Source organism: Microplitis demolitor, chromosome 5 (genome assembly GCF_026212275.2).
Source record: "Microplitis demolitor isolate Queensland-Clemson2020A chromosome 5, iyMicDemo2.1a, whole genome shotgun sequence".
Classification (NCBI taxonomy): domain Eukaryota; kingdom Metazoa; phylum Arthropoda; class Insecta; order Hymenoptera; family Braconidae; genus Microplitis; species Microplitis demolitor.
Genome location: NC_068549.1, coordinates 7572501 through 7593385, shown reverse-complemented (window position 1 = coordinate 7593385; position 20885 = coordinate 7572501). Strand labels below are relative to the sequence as shown.

Genomic DNA, 20885 nt, shown 5'->3' with positions numbered 1-20885 from the left:
AAGATTAAGTTTATACACAATGTGTCGCATTTTTTTTCAGTTATTAGCTTGATTATGATTTTAAAATAATCTGAATATGTTGGATCTCACATAATAGTCGAATGGCTGCAAACAGTCACATTTCACATGTTGGTGGGGTACTTTCTCAGTAGCCATGGTGGGTGGTGTATAAGTAGAGGTCTACCTTCGTCGACATTCTCATACCCTCACCACGTCCTTCATCTGCCTCTTACTTTTACTTTTTTATAAACTTATTTGTCTGCTCGACTGAATTGTGTCGTGTTTTAAAAAATTGTGTACCCGGTACACATAATATTAACTTTTATTTCACTTTCTCAGGGAGCTAATACCAAAGAGCGTCGCTCTTTTGGTTTATAAACAGTTTGTGAATAATCGTAAAATTACTGTGATAAGTGTTTAAAAATTTAACTCTTTTCTAGTTGGCAAAAAATAAATTTAATCGTGCTTCTGACATGCTGCTATTTAGGAATTCTTAGATATAAATATAAAATTATAGAACAAAAAGGATAACATACATCTAAAAGTTTAAGGAAAAAAAGTGTGCAGTGCCGATATGTTGCTGAAGAGTGCGTTTCTGTGAGTACATAAAAAAAAAAAAGTTTATTAATTTCTTCAAGATAAAAAAAAATCAATAAATAAATTAATCACAGTGTATATTAAATAAATTTATTCACATAATTGTGAAAATTGTAAACTCATTTTTCTGGCTTTTTCGAACTTCCGTGCATGTTATATTTTTATTTTTCCTTCTATATTAAACCGAGATAGGCACCTTTCTCCTTTGCTCTAATCATCTTCTCTTAATCGTCATCACCGCTCCCTAATACCACTCCTCTCTAGCACCTGGAGCAGCAACTTGAGCCACTTACGTATCACCCATGTGGTTCTCGGTACTTTCGCCAACTGCGCGATCCAGTCTGAGAATTTCACGTACTGACTTATTGCACCAGATTATTACAAATTTTTATGTGGTAAAAATAAAAGTCAGTGATGAAGAAAATAATGAAATATTAATTTATCGTTTACTTGGAAATTTATATTACGAAATTATTTTTTGGTGAAACTTGATGAATTTTTTTATTATTTATTGGCACCTTGGTTATTCATGTGTAAATATATCCTGCTACTGTGTTACCAATCCAAGGTCAATAGAATTGCTAATGATTAATATAGCTGATACGATCTTTATTTATTATGCTCACGTTATAATATAAATGTTAACAACTTGAATTAAGTTATAATTTATATCTACGAAGTAGAAAATTGTTATAATTTTAATCTTTAATTAACATTAAATTTATTAAAAATATTGAATTTTTACGATTATCTAACGTTTTCTCCTTTCTCTTTGAATTTCACTGACGTCACACACTCATCGGTCGTAGCTTTCGATTGATCAATCCCTTTCATTCAAATGTGATCGGTTAATACAAAAAGTCTTCATATTAAGAATATTACTTAATATTTGTATGCTCCCATTATATCATTTTTGACTTAGTTACAATAAATTGTTCATGATTAGAATGTTCATTCAACGTAAAAGTAGTTGATTTTTTTATGTGCAGGAATCTCTATAAAAAAAAATCTACGTAAAAATCCAGCTTAAATTCCCATGAAAAATTCCACATGGCGTTTTCAGATGGATTCCTACATAGTTTCCTGAAGAAATATAACATAGATTTCTATATAAATTTTTTCATGGATTTCTATGGGATTTCATACCATGCAAAATTCCAAATGAGAACCTACCCTATCAAAAAATTCATATGGGAATCCAGCCTAGAATCCTGTGTGAGTCCTGTTGATTTTCGAATGGATTCCCATATGTTTTCCTATAGGAAACCAGTATAGATTCATATACTCATATCAATAAACGATGGACATAAAAATTAAGGTACCCCGTATTCTATAGAAATTACTCATATAGAAGCTCAGATTTGTGTATGAATTTCCCATTAAAAAATTCATATATCCAAGTTCCTACATGGTAATCCAGGTACTCAGTTTCCTATGTGGATTTCCCAAACTGAAATCCAGAAACACATGGCTTCCAACATCCATTCTTCTATATATCCATACTTTCTCATATGGATTCTTAAGGATTCCCATGCAATCCAATATGAATTTTAACTTCCCGCTAAGAAAATTGCAAATTTTCAAAAATTCGGAAAGTTATTGGTTTCGGTCCGGTTTTCGGAAATCAAATTTCTATCAGATCTTGATGATTGGAGGTTCTAGGAAGCTATTCTGACTAATTTCATGATGATGTCCGAGTGTATGTATGTATGTATGTATGTATGTATGTATGTATGTATGTATGTATGTATGTATGTATGTATGTACGTACTTACGTATGTAAATATCTGTAATTTTTGAACGGATGAACCGATTTTGATCGCCAAGGTGTCATTCGACGCGGCTTGTCAATATCTAAAAGCTAAATGAAAATTGAGTTTGATCGGTAGGTCGCGTTCGAAGATATTCTAAAAATAAAATTTTTCAAAATTTTTTTTTTGGATAACTTCTAATGTGCCCAATGAATTGATTTCAAAATCTAATCATCTTTAAAACTTCATAAGCCGCTGTCGAATGCCACCTTAAACATCAAAAACGGTTCATTCGTTCAGGAGAAACCGTTAACGAAAAAATTAAAAAAAATTTTTTTTTTTTAGTTTTTTTGAAATTTCTCAAAAGCAACTAGATAAATCAATTTCAAAATCTGATCTGCTTTAAAACTCAATAAAACACGTGAAAACAACGGCGTACCAAAGTATTTTCGAGCTCGAAAATGTATTCGCAAAAATTTTTTCGAGCTCAACGAGCTCGAAACAGCGGGAAGTTTTGGGGTTTTTTGATAGGGATAATAATTCTACGGTCAAATAATTTTTATCTTATGCTCTATACATTACATGCAAATCATATTATTTAAAAATAAATTTTCTTTGAGCTCATTCATAAAAAAGCTGTATTCTGCAAAAAAATTTTAGATTGTCCTGTTGATATAATTGATATTATAAAAAATCCAAGCTCAATAGAAATAAATAAAAATAAAGTTACCACAATCGATTACAATATTCAAAGCTTCGCCTATTGTTCAACTTTCCGTATCAAGTGATAATTGTACGTGCATTCAAAGAAACTTTAATGATAATAATAATTAGTGCGTAGACAGCTAAACAATAATTATGCTTAATTTTTTAATGGGTATTTCTCAATCTATCGCTGTCGAAGAAAGTGATTTTGCACAGAAAACAATTAATTACAGTCGCTAGTAATTATTACTTAAATCAAACAAGCCTGTACTTTTTTAAAGTTAAATTATAATTTTTGCTTACATACATTCACTTAAATAAAATAAATATCCATTTAATTCAACAAGTAATCTCAATTCAAAGAATAGTCTCCAATAAAAATTATATATATTAATTTATAAATAATCCATAAAATTTCGGTTTCTAAGCATAATTTAATAAATTAATTCCATAAATCATTTATTTTAATTTTACGGAAAACCAAATTCTAAACCAAAAACTTAACATGTATAAAACATAAATATAGTGAATATAAATAAGTAACTGAAAAAGTTTAAAAAAAAAATGTTTTTGAGCCATAAAATGGTTATTTGTTGATTAATTAAAAAAAAGATATTAATTCGTTTCATTTTCTATATTTCGTGAGTTACAGTAATATTACTATTTAGAACTATAAAGCGATTAATTATTAGCAATAATTATACGTTTTTTCTTTTAAATAATTACAATCTAGAATGTAGGTTTTTCCATATAATGCACCGATGGTCTAACTCCAATACTCAGCTATTTTATTTTCGAAAAATCTAAAATATCTTTATGTCGAAGATAAATTCAATCATAAATATAAAAAAACTACTTTGTAAATAGATGAATATTTATTCGTATTAAATATATTGTATTATCTTAAAATGTATCTAATTTAATAAAGAATAATCTTATTACTGATTTGAAATTAGCATTGAAAGATGTGATATTGATCTATGAAATTTCTTTTTACAATCAATTATTTATTACTGTTTTTTTTTTCTGTTAACTATCAATTTCATTGCTTTGAAATTAAAAGAACCATATCAAACGTAAAAAAAAAAAATGTATAATTTGATAATAAAAAACTTCAACAAAGAGATAAGTGTTTGAAATATTAAATCCATAGAACAAATATAATCCCGTGAAAAAAAAATTGTTAAGAAAGTGTTGACTATTCTAAACTTCAAAACGTGACATAATCTCTCTAAACATGAATAAGTGAAATAAGTAAATATTCATTAATTCAGAGTGCCAATCGGACTATTTTTTGGAATTAGTGGTTCGATTTTCACTTGAAATTAGTGAATATTCACTTGTTTTCTCTAATTTATGTTTAGAGAGATGGAATTTTTTTTTTTTAAACGGTTTTCAAACGTCAAAAAATACAAAGAAAAAAAATTGGACTTATACTATAAATTAACATTTTAGACTTGTTTGAAAACTTTTTTCGACTCTTCATTAAAAGTGCTCGGTTTCATCATTTTTTTCAGTGCAAAATACGTTCAGAAAAAGCTGATTTTAAACTATTTCTGAACGCTTTTTTGCATATCTTAATATTATGATGTTTATTGATTTTTCTCTTGAATTTTCAAAAGTTCAAAACAAGTTCGCCGTGTCACGTTTCGAAGTCGACTAACTAGTCAACGCTTTTTTAACCTTTTTTTTCACACGGGATTCAAATATTTAATTTAATTGTAATTGATCATTTCTTATGTATTGGAAAAAAAATTCTAACTACTGTTTTGAATTTCAAATTAAAACATAATCTTCCAATGAAAGTAAAAATATTAGATCATTTTTTAAGATGTGAAAAATATAAAATTGATTAATCAGCGCTGGTCAGCGTTGTTCTGTTATTTATATAAATAACATTAAAAAAATTATGTGAAATGGAGCTAATAGATAATTAAGAATTATATGTAAGACCTAGTAACACACATGCTGAGAAATCTTTAGTGAAGCAGTCGTATTTTTACTCATTCATATAATCATTTATATGGCCTATATTATTTAGTGTTTTATAACTTCAATGAATTTACTATTAACTCCAGTAGCTATGAATGAAATAAAATACGAGTTAAACTACTTTTTCCATTTTTGATGAATTCTTATAGTTCATAAAAAAAAAAAATATTTAAAAAATACCATTCAATAAATAACTTATTAAGTTATTAAGAATCAGATAAAAAAATCGAAAGTTTTTTTATATTTTACTTTTAGTTTGTCAGCTTTCGAAATGTCAATAATGCGATTTAAAATTCAAAATCATGATATTAAAATTTTCACACCTCCAGTCTTTATTGACAATAAACTTTCTACATTTTTTTACTAAAAATATCTGAAGATAAATAATCAAAATACCATTGATTCAGTTATTTTATCATAATTTTTTTAACTTAGAGTATGACGTTTCCGTCAGATTTCTAAGTAAAGACAATTATAATTAACTTTTTTTGGTAATAAATAATAAAACTTTGGTCACTTTGATGAAGAAAAATTCTTCAACGGAGTAACTAAAGCAAATAAGCGATTTCCGCGAACACCGTCGTGGTCTGTAGTCTAAACTTATGACGAGACATGAGACCCAGACCTCGACGACGTTCACTAGAGTAACCTGAGGTGCAACTTTGGACGATTTATAATTTTGTAATTTTTTTGTACTGGATCTATGCATGCAAAACAGTTAGTTAGCCGACGAACATCTAAGGCCCCGGACCTCTGTTCGGTGACCGACTGACTTTAAATTTGATGTTTCCTTTAAAAATGTGCTTAAATTCATTTCAAATTTTGTATTATTTAAAATTAAATCCCTTCAAATAAAATTAAAAACTATGAGAGTCGAACAGTGACATCACAGGAGTTCTATCAACTTTCCAATTATGTCTATCTGGGAAATATTTAATTCTTATTTAATTAAATAATAAATTGAATGAATTAACATTTAGTCAGAATTAAGTATATTTAAATAAAAATTTTTTTTAGTCTAATGTTGGTAGATATTTATGTTGCCGCATCATAAACTTGTGTAATAAATTCAATCGAATTTCGTGATCAACGACTAAATGGAAAATTTATTACACTTGGAATAAATGTTAGGTTTCATAAGTGAACTGGATACTATAGTTGGATGTACTAGTTCTACAGAGTAAATTAAACAGTTATAGCATAAAATAACATAAACAATCATGAAGCAACTATAAATTTTTTCAGTTTTGATAATTTGATTGCTAATAGATATTATTAATTATGTGTTTGAATTTCTATACCTAAAACAATAAATTATTTCATTAGAAACAATAAAAAAAATCGATAGAAATTAAATGATATTTTGTTATCATATAAAAAAAGTTCAATAAAATATTTCTCATAATAACTCTGTTAATATTTACGTTTCATATATCGAGTAGAAATGTGAAGCATTACTTCCGTCTGTTAGAAAACAGCGATATAAACATCGATAATATAATAGATTACACAGAGTGTGAGCATCGTTGAGTTTCACTCAACAACTACACAGTAGAAATTGAAAAATAACTGATACTTTTAAATGAGATCGAGTAATTTCTATGCACCCTAAAAAGTTTTATAGTGAATATTGACTTCTAAAATTTTAATAAACGAAAATCCTATGATGAAATTTTTTCTATGTTGAAAAATCAATAAACTTGTATATAGTCAATTAGTCATAACATTTTTATTAATCGTCTGTCAAGAAAAATCTTGAAGTTTAATATTTTCATATTGTTTATGTCGTTATATGTTGACTTTCATAAGATTTAAAAATTTTATGAAAAATATTTGTAGCGATAAAAAACAATAGACCATTAAATTTCATTGGTAGAGATTTATTTTAACTATTATAATAAAATGACTTAACTTTAATGATAAGTTATTTGAATTAAAGAATTACGGTCATGTGAAAATTTCTTTTCTCGTTATTAGAATTTCACTTCACTGACTTGCGTGTTAATAATATAAATTTTCATTATTGTTCTCGTTTATCTTCAAATTCTAAAAGACTTTTATTTGTTAATTTAGGATATGTTATGCTATTGCGTCCGTATTGGGCAATAAGCATGTCAAATTAGAAAATGGTAATTATGATAATCAAGAAAGACAAAGCAGAGTATCAAATTTTGCCCAAAGAATTCAAAAAGTAGAATCAAAAATTCAAGATAGTGGTAATGTTGATCAAGATTTAGATCCTGCTAATTTTAATGATAATGCCCAAATAAATTCGGGTTCAAAAAGACAAGCAAGGGTGGAATTGGAAAATTTTAGTAATACTGGTGTAATTCAAGAAGATGCTATAAAAAAAATTGATAATTTAAAAAATAAAAATGAAGAAACAGATATAAATATTTCAGGTGTTCAAGTAAGGTGAATATATTTTGTTATTCTTTTTTATTAAAACTAAATTATAAGGCATGAAAATAACAAAGAATCATTTTTTTTTTTTTTCAGTTCTGAATATCCAACGACAATGAGACCAATTTTGACAACTGAACGTCCGTATTCTCAGTCATCTTATGATTTCGTTCCAGTAAATTTAATTCCAAAAGATTATAAAGAATCTTGGACTCCATATTCTAATCGTAATTTCGATTATCTCAGTGACGTTAGTTTAGTACCAGCTGGTTCTAACTCTCGAATTCAGGTAAAAAATTGAATTTTGTCTAAAAATTATTGGCAGAATGGTTTTTTAATTTCATTTTTGAAAGTTTTGTAAGTGAAAAAGTGAGAAAACCTAGAAATTTATAATAATTGTCTTATTTTCATGCATTATTGTGATAATAATTAAACGAAGGGAGTGCGAAGAAATGGATCTAATTTACAAAACTCTAAACGTTTTTTTACGCACTATGAATCTTATACACGCAAAATCTAACTGTCAAAATGGTATTATAAATTCGTAACTGCATAAGTCGAAGGTTAAAATCTCCTTTTCCTCAATAACTTTTACTTTACAACTATTAATAGATGTAAATTACAGTCTCCTGAATCTGACATTTAAGTTCTGATTAAGTCTTAGTTATCTATTTGAACTTCAAAGCGTATTTTACCTTGACTTTTTCTTTTTTTTTTCTTTCTCTTCTTCTCGGAAAATGCCATGCATGGCCATGTATGATTCATTTTTCACGGGATGTTAAAATAAAATTTTAGTAACTGAAATTATATTTTGCATAAGAGATAAGAATATTATATTAATTATACGACAATGAATAACATTTCTTAAACATACTGTGAAAGAAATGTAGCTAAAATAGATATAATCTTAAATGACTGCAAGTTAAATTGAGTTCACTTCGCATACCTGTTGTTAACTGGGGTCGTTCTTTATTCATGACTCATTGATAATGTTTTAAAGTAAATTGTAATTGATTAAAATAATCAACAATCGATGCATCACGGCTGCCCAATTTCAAAACACAGTAACTGACAAAAAAAATTTTTTTGAAATATGTTTTGAATCAAGTTCACGAGACTCCATTGAAACCTAAAAATACCAAAAAATCGATTTTGAAAAATTTATCAGTTACTGTGTTTTGAAATTGGGCAGCCGATCATGTTTTCTGATATCCCTAATTGAGAAAAATGATTTGAAATGATTCAAAACAATTTAAAATGATTGAAAACAATTTGAATTGACTAATATACACACTGTAAAAATTCACCGGGGTAAGTCCAAGCGGTGTAGGTGTTAAAATCGGCGGTGTTAAATTTCAACACCGAAATCGGTGTGAAAATAACGCCGCCGCTGGTGTAGATATTCTTTACCGGTGTTAAAATATTTCACTCTATGAATATTTTTACTTACTCGATCACTATACTTATGAATAAATGATATTTTTTATTAATTTTCATGAAGAACTGACATTTTTTGTGTTTTATAATCTTTAAAGTTAATACTCCTAGCGGGTGCAGTTTTACATCGGTTACCTCGCTTTTACACCGGCTTAACACCGGAATTGTAACACCGCTGAATTACGCCTCTTACACCGGTGTAATTTCATTTTAACACTGGGCGGAGTTAAAATAATCCCATTTTTAACACCGCTCTTTTTACAGTGTAGAATTATATTTTTCCACGTGCTTTTGGCTTTGGGAAACTTTCTAAATCCAAAAAGGCGTATAACTTTTTTTTTTCATTGCCAATCGTTTTCTCGACTTATTTTATGGCTAAAAACTGAGAAAAAATTTTGAAAGCTAAAGGGGCATAAGTTATACGCCCTTTTGACTGAAAAAAATTTTTTTTTATGTCTCAGCGTTAGAGTAAGTGTACAATATGATAAGTATTAAAAAAAAATATACATCCTTTTGGTTTTAAACTTAGTGACTAAAGCCAAAAGAGCACATAAAAATATAAGTCCTTTTGGAATTAGTGACACGATATACAATAACAATACGACCTTGCAAAATACAAAACAAATTACAAAGATATCATTTTTAATATTAATCCGGTATTTTCTTTAAGTTCAATTATAGACATCGTATATCCCCTCATATACTTAATATAAGCTTATAATTCATTTTAACAGAAAGTTGAGCACTTAGCATATATATATAATTTTAGATAAAGAAGGGTCCTAATGGAAAAGATTACGAATATGAATATGTATACTACTATTACGATGAAGAAGATGAATCTAAGGTTAGTGCGTCAAATAATAAACAAGAAGGCATAAGAACAGCTCCACCATCAAGACGTGGAAGTAATAATGGTAATAGAAGCAAATATAGTTCAGTTGAGCGAACGTCAACCGTTGAACCAGTTGGTAATGAGATCATTCCTAAAAATGGTAACCGAGGAAGGAATCTTGGTGAGAGTGAAGAAATCTCTGAAGAACGATTACCTACAAACACACGATTTCCACCAAGGTAATAATTATTTATTCGAAAGAGACAAAAAAGCTATTAAATGTTATTAATAGTAAATATATTTTTATGAAACAGGTCTAGATCTAATCATAATACAGGAACGACCGAGATCACTCGCAGTCGTGGAAACCGTCCAAGACCCAATTTAGATTTAGTAGACTCTAGTAGTTTTAGAACTCATCAAGAAGGTCCGGAATTCCCTCAAACTTTACCCAAAGGGCCCGTAAGATTTTTAGGCGTCACTCCAAATGAAAATGACGAAGAAAAATATGTTCCAAGCCGAGAAAATTCACAAAAAGTTTATGAACCAGCTCCAGTAGTTGAATCTATTAATGAAACACCATTAACTCATAGACGAAGACCTGTCACTGAACCAATGGTAATATCTTGCTTTTAAAAATTAATATCATAATATTTTCTTTTATTTTATCAAAATACGTTTAGTACAATGATAATATTATAAATTGATAGATTGAAGCGGTATTTAGTGGTGAAAAACTTTCCCGACCCCTTTCAAAAAGTAGTGAGGAGAAATTCGAATCATCGTCATTACCAGCTCCCAAAGATGAGAGACCAAGTTACATTAACAGTAGATATAATTTAGAATCAACAACAGAAGTAATAACTACTGATGTTCCAACAACGGTATATTCAACTGCAATGGACAAAGTGGCTCTCGATCTTTATGCATTTCTTCAACAAGGTCGAAGCAATGCAATTGATGCTGCCACAGAGGATATCAGTGATAGCACCACGATATCGGATGAAGAACTCACTACAGACATACCTACAACAACTGAAATTGTAAGTCCAACAACGACTGAAATATTAACTACTACCACCACTGAAGCTACAACTACAACTACTACAACTACTACGACAATTGCACCTACAACAGAGGCTACATCAACTACAACTCAAGCGCCAGTTGGAAAAGGAAAATTCCGAAGACCCGGTATTCTCGGTAATACGGGAAATAGAAATCGGTAATTGTTTTAGTCAATAATTTTTATTTTCTCGATTTTTGTTTATAATTTATCTAATGCTAAGTATTTTTGACAGAAGCAAGAGCAATGGATCTAGTACACCTGCTACTGAAGTTTCTCCGACAGAAACAACTCAAAAATCTCGAAGTCGTTACGGTGGATCATCTAGTGGAGGAACGAAAAGATCTAAATCAGGAACAAAGCAACAAGTACAAGAAGAAAAAATTCAAAAAGACAATATTAATAATGTGAACTCTGAAAAGCTACCAAGTGGACGTACTAGATATCGCAGTACAGTTTCCAAACCTATTCCTTCAACGACATCCAGCCCAGGAACGTCTTCTACTTCTAGTGGAAATCCATCAGGAGTATCACGTCCGTCATTTAATAAGATTAATATTAATCGACGCCGTGGTAGACCAACTACAGCAGCACCTACGACAAATGAAGACAATAAAAAAGACGCTGAATCACCGTCACCCGATGAGACTCAAGAGCCAGTCACTACAACGACAAAATCTCCTTTGCGTCCAAAATTGCCAGGTATAGGTAACAGGCCAACAAGGCCCGGTGCTCGTGTTAATATCAGAAGACCTGGACAATCGACTACTACTACTTCGACAACAGAAGAACCTAAAGTAGTTGCTGAAGAGCCTGCTGGTGAAGGCACTGAAGAAGAAACACATGAGGTATCTAAAAATAATTTAAAAATTACAGAAACTTTCCATTCATAAAATGATCATTCACTTATACGCAATACTTTTTGCGCAGTAAGATGACATCACGACTATTAAAAACATCTTTCTCACTTTCTCTTATTTTTTACTACTTCAACTTATAAAATTTATTTTAAATATTCATAGAAGCATTAATGTTTTCAAGATTTTTATAATATAAATAGTAATCATAAATACACTGTAGGAAAAAACCGGGGTAAGTTCAGATAACGTTGGTGTTAAAATTTTCGCTGTTAAATTTCAACACCCAAAGCAGTGTTAAAATAACACCGTCGATGGTGTACATATTCTTTACCAGCGTTAAAAAAATTTCCCGGTATTAAAATATTTTACTTTCTGAATATTTTTATTTACTCGATCACTGCAGTATTTTTATTAATTAATTAAATTATTGGTAATTGAAATGATGGACATAAAATTGTGTAATTTTTGAATAAATTGCGTATAATATAAATAACTATTTAAATAAGTATATAGCAAAATTGAAATTTCCTCTAGATAATATTCATTAAATTTTTATATTTTTTTTAAATGTAATACATTTTTTTTCTAATGTTTATACGTGGATGAATTTGTTTTTTTTTTCCTTCCAGAAAAATCATAAAAATTATTAGATGTATATAAATTTAAGAATAATATAATATACAATTGGTAATTAACGATAACTCAATAATATATAATACTATATCTAATTCATCAAGTTCAATTTATTTAATAATTTATTTTCTTATTTTATACTTGTTAATAAATAATATTGTTTATTAATTTTCATAGAAAACTAAAACTTTTTGTGTTTTATAAGCTTTTCAAAATTAATACTTTGAACGGACGCGGTTTGCCCCACTTTTGAATCGGTATTACTCTGTTTTTGTACCGATTTAACATCGGTATTTTAACAGCCCCAAATTACACCTCCTATACCGGTGTTATTTCATTTTAACACCTCGCGGTGTTAAATTCAGTCCATTTCTAACACCGTTCTTTTTGTAATATACATATCGAAGTTTTATTAAATATTAATGATGTGTTATTAATATTTTTAGACACCCGTGGAGACCAGTCCACCTGCTCGTCTTACCACAGTTAGTCCATTAAATAAGTTACGGTCAAAAAATCGGCTTCAAGTACAACCAAAATCGACTACCCGTGCGCCAGTTAATTCACCACGACGATCACCACTTCTTCCTCGTCGTAAAATTACAGAAGCCCCGATTGTTGAAACAAGTCAAGAAAATTTGATACCTACAATTAGCAGCGAACCAGCAGTTATTGATTCTGAAGTAACTGAAGCTGTATTGATAGAAACTAGTACCGCAGCGAGCACAAAACACGAAGAGACGAGAAGTTTTAATGGTCTATTGGCACCACGACGTAGGTTACAACCCCGCCGACCTGGACAAATATTAAATCGAGAATAAACAATAAATTTGTTGTTTATGTAATGAATAATACTCTTATTCATAATTTAAATTTACAATTGATATCAGAGGCAATATCTACATAAAAAAAAAAAAAAACTTAAAAAAAATGAGAAAAATGCTTAAGCAGTAAGCTAGTCTTCATGTAAGTGCACTTCCGAAATATTTGAAAGTGCCATGTAGGGACATGACGTATGATAACATAAATAATCAACAATTGCTTTATTTGAGCAGTATATGAATAAACGTATCATAAAGTAATAAGTGATTTTATACAATAATAAAATTGTTGAACATAATAGACAGAAAATGAAGTAAAAGTTATCTATTTTAGTCATTTTCTCTGTAAAAACTAGAGAATAAAAATACAAGTGGATTCTTTGTGTGATGATGATAATAAAGATGAAATTATACATAATAATTATAAAATAACATTTTATTTAGTTTTATAGCTATATCTATAATCATATTTTAAGTCAAATTTTTAGGTTTTAGTTTTTGTATTAATTATAATTAAAATTAGATGTTAATTAAGTTCTGTAATTATGTATGTGCACATTCTGTTTAAAAGTTTAGGTTATTATCAAAATCTTTTTTATTAAATAATTTATAACTTTCATCGATTTCGCTATACTAACATCCGTGAATCGGTAAAAGTTACTAACATAAATATATTAAAAACAATTTAAATAGGGGAGAGGTGTTGCAATTGAAACAAAAAATTTTCTTTTGGTTATTACTTTTTTGTTTTTAATAATTTTAAATTCTAAAATTGTCAAAAAGTTATTTTATTAGTGTTCTTTCTAATGCCAATTTATATTGATACTTGGAAATCAATATTAACTTACTGAGAAATGAATTTATTTGGCTAAAGACAGAAATCAAGATGGCGGTACGCAAGGGCAGCAATTTTGTAACACAATACAGTCGCGATTGGAACATATAATAAAAATGTAATTTCAATTGAAGTACTTTTATTATTATCTTTAAACCATTTGAATCAAAAACATTATAAATAAATAAATATTAATGGTAAGCATATATAACGCATAGAACAATTACATTGGTTGCTATACGTCCTTACATAACACCAGGTTAGACACATCGCGCATAGAGTTCGTGCTCGTCCACTGATGACTCTAAGTGTTCCAACCCTTATTAAAAGAAACGATTTGAAACGATTCGAAAAAAAAAATTTTAAATAGTTTTTAATGCTTTTGAATACGTTGAATACTTTTGAATCGCCATTCTTATGGAAGCTTAACATTACAAATCGTTTCTTTTAATCAGGGAATTGCAACATTTTTAGGTGTTCTAAATGATGCCCTTCGCTCACTTAATAATGAAAATCAAATAATAATAAAACAATGGAAAAATTAGTATAAAATGCTACTATATATTATTCTCAATACATCTAATGAAGTATTAATACAAGCCCCTCATCATAATATTAAAAAACAAAACTGTTATGCAAAAAGTTGTGAAGTATGGAAAAAAAGTTTTTACAGGTATTTTAAAGAACTTTGGATATTTAAATATTGGAACAATTAAAAGCTAAAACTTTTGTCCATCTCATAAATTAATGGTTTAAATAAGTTAAAAAAAAATAATGATTTTATATCTTGTTGTTAGTTATTTATTGAGTGTTTCAATTACCCCCTGCTTCAATTGCAATACCTCTCCCCTATATAAAAAGCTTAAAATTTTACTTTTCTTAAAAGAAAATAAACTGATAAGGTTAAAATGTATTATATTAAAAAGACATCAACATACTTTCATTTTACTTCCATTAAGATCGACCCAACAGCTTAAATGGTCAGTAACAGTTTTACCAGTAATACCAACAAGTTAAGTAGAGTAATCAGAATAAAGTATATATGCAATCTGTAAGTAAGTTATTATAGAAAGATCAAAAAAGCAAATTACATAATATCAAATACTAGATAGGAAAGAAAAAGATATTCTCTGAGATACTGATAAATTAATTTCGGTAAATAGATACGAAAACCTTCCTTTACTTACTACAACTCTCATACCTCGCATGGAAACATAAAGCCCTGCTTGTAGCTTAAAAAATATCCACGTAGATTTAAGTTGCCTTTAAAATAAGAATCTAATAAATTTTGGACTCTTCTCTTTTTTATCTACCGAGTAATTCTTAAAAATTGATTTTAAAAATATAACATCTGGGGTTACCTAAATTTGTTGGGGCCTGAAAACCATCGAATTCAAACTGTTGTCTGAAGTATCAATAACCAAGAAAATGTTATTTTCTGCGTTGAGGTAGAATAGGTTTAAAATGCTGACAGTGTATATTTTGTACAGGTCTGGTGAGTTTGCCAGCCCCTGTTGCAATCATTCTAGAATCGTGAATATTATCAGTGACAGGTTTACTCCACTCCAGATGATGCATGGAAGAAAGAAATTTTTTGTCATAACAAAAGTCTGGATTACGCAGCGATTTGATATGACAACAAAATAATATTGGGTAACGCAACAAGATTATATTTGTAATGGTAAGTAATGTGATTTTTCCGTTGAACAAATAAATTGAGATGCGTGAAAAATTTTTCTAGATATGCATAAAATGATGGGATTTAACTAATAAAACGATATTGTCAATTAATAATCATTAAATAATTACTTTTACATGAAAATCCAAAGCCCTATAGCTTGGAATTTAGGTAACAGTTACGAAGAAAAAACTATGAAGCCAACAGCTTATATTGCATTTGTAAGCATTATAAAGGAGCAAGCTTAGAATTCTCAACATTTCAAACGTACACGGAAAAAAAAATATTGCGCTTATCGCTCACCAACGGAAAGCGACAGTTGTATCGTGATTAGTACTAAATTGTTTCTTGATTTTCACGATAATAAATACCGATATGCTAGATACGTAAGATCCTTATATCAGCTATTTGAGATATTGCTACTACCACAATATATATACCGATATGAATGATACACTGGATATTTATTATAATGATCCTACGGACTGTGAATATACTTAAATGTACAGTGATCGTCAGTTAACATATCCATATCGTACCCAAAAGGATCGTGAGTATCGCGATCTACTTCTCAAGCGCAACCACTCATAATATCGTTAACGGAATGATTTAAAAGATAATTATTATAACAAAACGGATCGCTACTGTACCAAAATGATTTTATGATTTTGGAATCCGCCAGGATCGCGATAATCACGATCCGGTAGACCAAGACTTTCCGTATACAATCTATGACCAACCGAGGAGAGTAAATATCACGATACCGTTGCGTGGTGAGCGCAATATATTTTTTCCGTGTAATATTGAAGATCACCGCTTATATAGTAATAATTACAATGGAAGCTATTATAAATATTTATAAAAACTTAATTTTCATTTAGTAATAATTAATAGTAAACTTGAAAATAAATTAACTATGCTTAGAAAATACGATTAATGATAATGAGAAATGTTTTAATCGTTTGAAATACTGATAAATCGTCAATTGATGATTAAAGAGTATTAAAAACGATTGAAACTAATATTATTTTATGAATAAAGACGATTCATGACAATTACAAATTTCTAATCGTCATGAATCATTTTTGATCGTAAAATAATAAATAATCTTTTGACGATAAAAAATGATTGAGTGTAAAAAACCGTGAGGATTATGAGTATTAAAGGGATGCCAATCAAAAACCTTTCGTAGTTATAAATCGTAAATATCTAAGCTATATTGATTAAGATGTAATGAATTAACGTGAGACAAACGTGACCTGTTATAAAACATGTTATTTCTAGCCTGGCGGATGTCATTTTCATGTTTCGACTACTTTTTATTATATTTTATTTATTTATTAATCCAAATAAATTAATTAGTCATAATCTAATTTATTAGTTTTATTGTACATCGTTTCGATTGTCATTTGTTTAAAATAAATTTTTTAATTCTGTTGGTTATGTTTATTTATGGATTTGACATTTGGTAAATCGAGTGCTGTCAAGAATTATTTATAATAATGCATTTGTGAGATATCATTACTATTCGTCATCAGTACATCAGGGCTAATCAATTATATGAGTATGTGATTTTTGTTGGTTTGAAAATTAATGGTACAATAAAAGTTAAAAAAATGATTATTCTAAACAGTTTCAAAGAGTTTATAGTGAAGACGTATGAGTTTCAATTTAATAATGGCGTTAAGAATTTTGTATTTACGCTTTCTGACGGAGTATAGTTATTAGGAGTTCAACTTTTATGATTCTTCGGTTGAGTCGGATACATTCACTAAAATTTCACGATAATCACGTATCTAATATTATTTAATTTCTTAAGCCCCATATATTCATCAATATATTCTAATAATTGTTTTTAATAAATTTTAAAGATTATGAGTCTTCCAGCTTATTTATTTATGCACCAGAAGATGGTATGACCAGTAATTTAGTGTATAAAGAAGCATTGTCATAACTTTTTAGTAATGTAGTTATGTGAATTAATTATTATTTGGTTCGACTTTAAAATTGTAATCAAATTTTGTAAATAGGTGTATATTGAAAAAAAGTACATTTAAAAAAAAAATAATTAATAACAAATATAAAATTTTTCAAGAATAGTTTATTAATAACTAAACATAAATTTCAGCCCAGCAAAGCGGATGAGGGGCAGCTAGTATTTTAATAAATTACCATCTTATTTTTTTAATGTTTTTATAAATATTTATAATTATTCATTATAATAATACAAATATACATGGTTCTTATATGATACTTATGGTTAGAAAACAAATTAATTCATTATTAAGCTACTGTATGTAGAAATATAAATTAAATAATTTGTTCCGTATGAATACACTCATCTAAATAATTAGTATATATATATTAAAAAAAAAAATGGTTCCAGCCACTATAAAAAAGAAAAAAAAGCAGTTCTTCTATCTAACTTGAAATTTAATAAAAATGAAACGAATCATCATTTTTGGATATTAATATATGTGAAATAAAAACATTCAATATGATCTACTATAGTTCAACAACTCTCAAGAATATTATCGTATATAACATCATAAGTGAGAAAAAATTCAAAATCAAACTTTTTTTTTTAATTAATATACTAAAAATAATCGTAAATTGATAAAACATAAAGTATAATAAATATTAATAAAAAAATGATATTAAAAAGTATTTGAGAATTATTTTATTTTTTAATTAAAAATGATATCAAGTAATTAAAACAAAAAAATAATTAATTTACGTAATTTTTAAATAAGTTTCTGATAACGAATATTTATATGAATATTGAGAAGAAAAAGTTAATAATAAATCGCTGGTGTTATAAATTTAAAAATTTTTCAAGTATTAACGTGTTATATAGATGCAGGGAGGTACCGTATTTCCGCTACGGCTGACGCAGCCAGTAGTTAGCTCGCGACAAAGATTATTTTTTACGCCGGCTCGTACTAGTATGAAAGAGTAGTCAGTTGAAGCGATTCGAGTAAGCGCTGTCAGATACTGACTACGGCAAATTGTATACTATTAACGTAACATTACCACGGGTTGATGTCTATGACTGAATGACTCTTTATGTGGTAAATCGCTACGGCGTTTATATAATATTATGTATAACTAAAAATTAGTGTACAAATATGAAACTGAGTACCGACTTACTTGTTTCCGAGCAAGAATAAAATATCACGTTTACGTGTATATAAAAAACCAAGTCGCTTTGATAATAAAATATCTAGCGAGAGTAATATTTATAAAAATGAGAGGTTGTTTGAAAAATAAAATTATTATTCAATATTGTGAATAAATAATGTAGATTCAAAAATTATAAAGTGTTGTAATAAGCAAATGCTTATAAAAACAGCACCACTTTTACAACAGATAGGATTTTTAAAATACTATCATGTATGTATAAAGTGAAAGAGGAGTTATTCTGATGTTTTAAAAAATAAAACATATAACGAAGCTCCCTGGTTGATCCTGCCAGTAGTCATATGCTTGTCTCAAAGATTAAGCCATGCATGTCTCAGTACATGCCGTATTAAGGTGAAACCGCGAATGGCTCATTAAATCAGTTATGGTTCCTTAGATCGTACCCACATTTACTTGGATAACTGTGGTAATTCTAGAGCTAATACATGCAAACCAGAGTTCCGACCAGAGATGGGAGGAACGCTTTTATTAGATCAAAACCAATCGGTGGCTTGTCCATCGTTACTTTTGGTGACTCTGAATAACTTTCTGCTGATCGTATGGTCTAGTACCGACGACGAATCTTTCAAATGTCTGCCTTATCAACTGTCGATGGTAGGTTCTGCGCCTACCATGGTTGTAACGGGTAACGGGGAATCAGGGTTCGATTCCGGAGAGGGAGCCTGAGAAACGGCTACCACATCCAAGGAAGGCAGCAGGCGCGCAAATTACCCACTCCCGGCACGGGGAGGTAGTGACGAAAAATAACGATACGGGACTCATCCGAGGCCCCGTAATCGGAATGAATACACTTTAAATCCTTTAATGAGGATCCATTGGAGGGCAAGTCTGGTGCCAGCAGCCGCGGTAATTCCAGCTCCAATAGCGTATATTAAAGTTGTTGCGGTTAAAAAGCTCGTAGTTGAATCTGTGTTTCATACTGTTGGTTCATCGCTCGCGGTGTTAACTGGCATGTTATGAAATGTCCTACCGGTGGATTTAGCTGAGGTTAAACTTAGCGGTCCAATTTAATCCTATCGCGGTGCTCTTAATTGAGTGTCGAGGTAGGCCGGTACGTTTACTTTGAACAAATTAGAGTGCTTAAAGCAGGCTTATTTTGCCTGAATACTGTGTGCATGGAATAATAGAATAGGACCTCGGTTCTATTTTGTTGGTTTTCGGAATACCGAGGTAATGATTAATAGGGACAGATGGGGGCATTCGTATTGCGACGTTAGAGGTGAAATTCTTGGATCGTCGCAAGACGAACAGAAGCGAAAGCATTTGCCAAAAATGTTTTCATTAATCAAGAACGAAAGTTAGAGGTTCGAAGGCGATCAGATACCGCCCTAGTTCTAACCATAAACGATGCCAGCTAGCGATCCGCTGATGTTCCTCCGATGACTCAGCGGGCAGCTTCCGGGAAACCAAAGCTTTTGGGTTCCGGGGGAAGTATGGTTGCAAAGCTGAAACTTAAAGGAATTGACGGAAGGGCACCACCAGGAGTGGAGCCTGCGGCTTAATTTGACTCAACACGGGAAACCTCACCAGGCCCGGACACCGGAAGGATTGACAGATTGATAGCTCTTTCTTGATTCGGTGGGTGGTGGTGCATGGCCGTTCTTAGTTGGTGGAGCGATTTGTCTGGTTAATTCCGATAACGAACGAGACTCTAGCCTGCTAAATAGGCGTTTTTGGTATCTTGAAAGATTTACTTGATTTTCGGATCAAGTGATTTTTACTACCAACGTAAATAAATATCTTCTTAGAGGGACAGGCGGCTTCTAGCCGCACGAGATTGAGCAATAACAGGTCTGTGATGCCCTTAGATGTTCTGGGCCGCACGCGCGCTACACTGAAAGAATCAACGTGTCTTCCCTGGCCGAAAGGCCCGGGTAACCCGCTGAACCTCTTTCGTGCTAGGGATTGGGGCTTGCAATTATTCCCCATGAACGAGGAATTCCCAGTAAGCACGAGTCATAAGCTCGTGTTGATTACGTCCCTGCCCTTTGTACACACCGCCCGTCGCTACTACCGATTGAATGATTTAGTGAGGTCTTCGGACTGATGCGCGGCAATGTTTCGGCATTGC

General features: G+C 30.0%; 1 protein-coding gene and 1 non-coding gene across 3 annotated transcripts in view; both read left to right on the top strand.

The window, feature by feature from the left end:
- The first annotated feature begins 212 nt into the window (after positions 1–212).
- Positions 213–13515, top strand: LOC103576098 (mucin-5AC). 2 transcript variants are annotated; one of them, XM_053739093.1, is made up of 8 exons: positions 213–597; positions 7119–7460; positions 7545–7737; positions 9655–9959; positions 10035–10338; positions 10431–10945; positions 11025–11634; positions 12726–13515. In XM_053739093.1, the coding sequence occupies exons 1-8, from the start codon at positions 575–577 to the stop codon at positions 13098–13100; spliced, it is 2667 nt and encodes an 888-aa protein (XP_053595068.1). In that variant the 5' UTR covers positions 213–574; the 3' UTR covers positions 13101–13515. The 2 variants fall into 2 exon arrangements, with proteins under 2 accessions (XP_053595068.1, XP_008554362.3); XM_008556140.3 differs by having other exon boundaries at positions 11022–11634.
- A 5553-nt stretch (positions 13516–19068) lies between these two features.
- LOC128667911 (small subunit ribosomal RNA) overlaps positions 19069–20885 on the top strand; it is a 1910-nt gene continuing 93 nt past the window's right edge. The window contains exon 1 of the ribosomal RNA XR_008403825.1: positions 19069–20885. This exon is cut by the window's right edge and continues 93 nt beyond it. This is a non-coding gene — a ribosomal RNA (small subunit ribosomal RNA).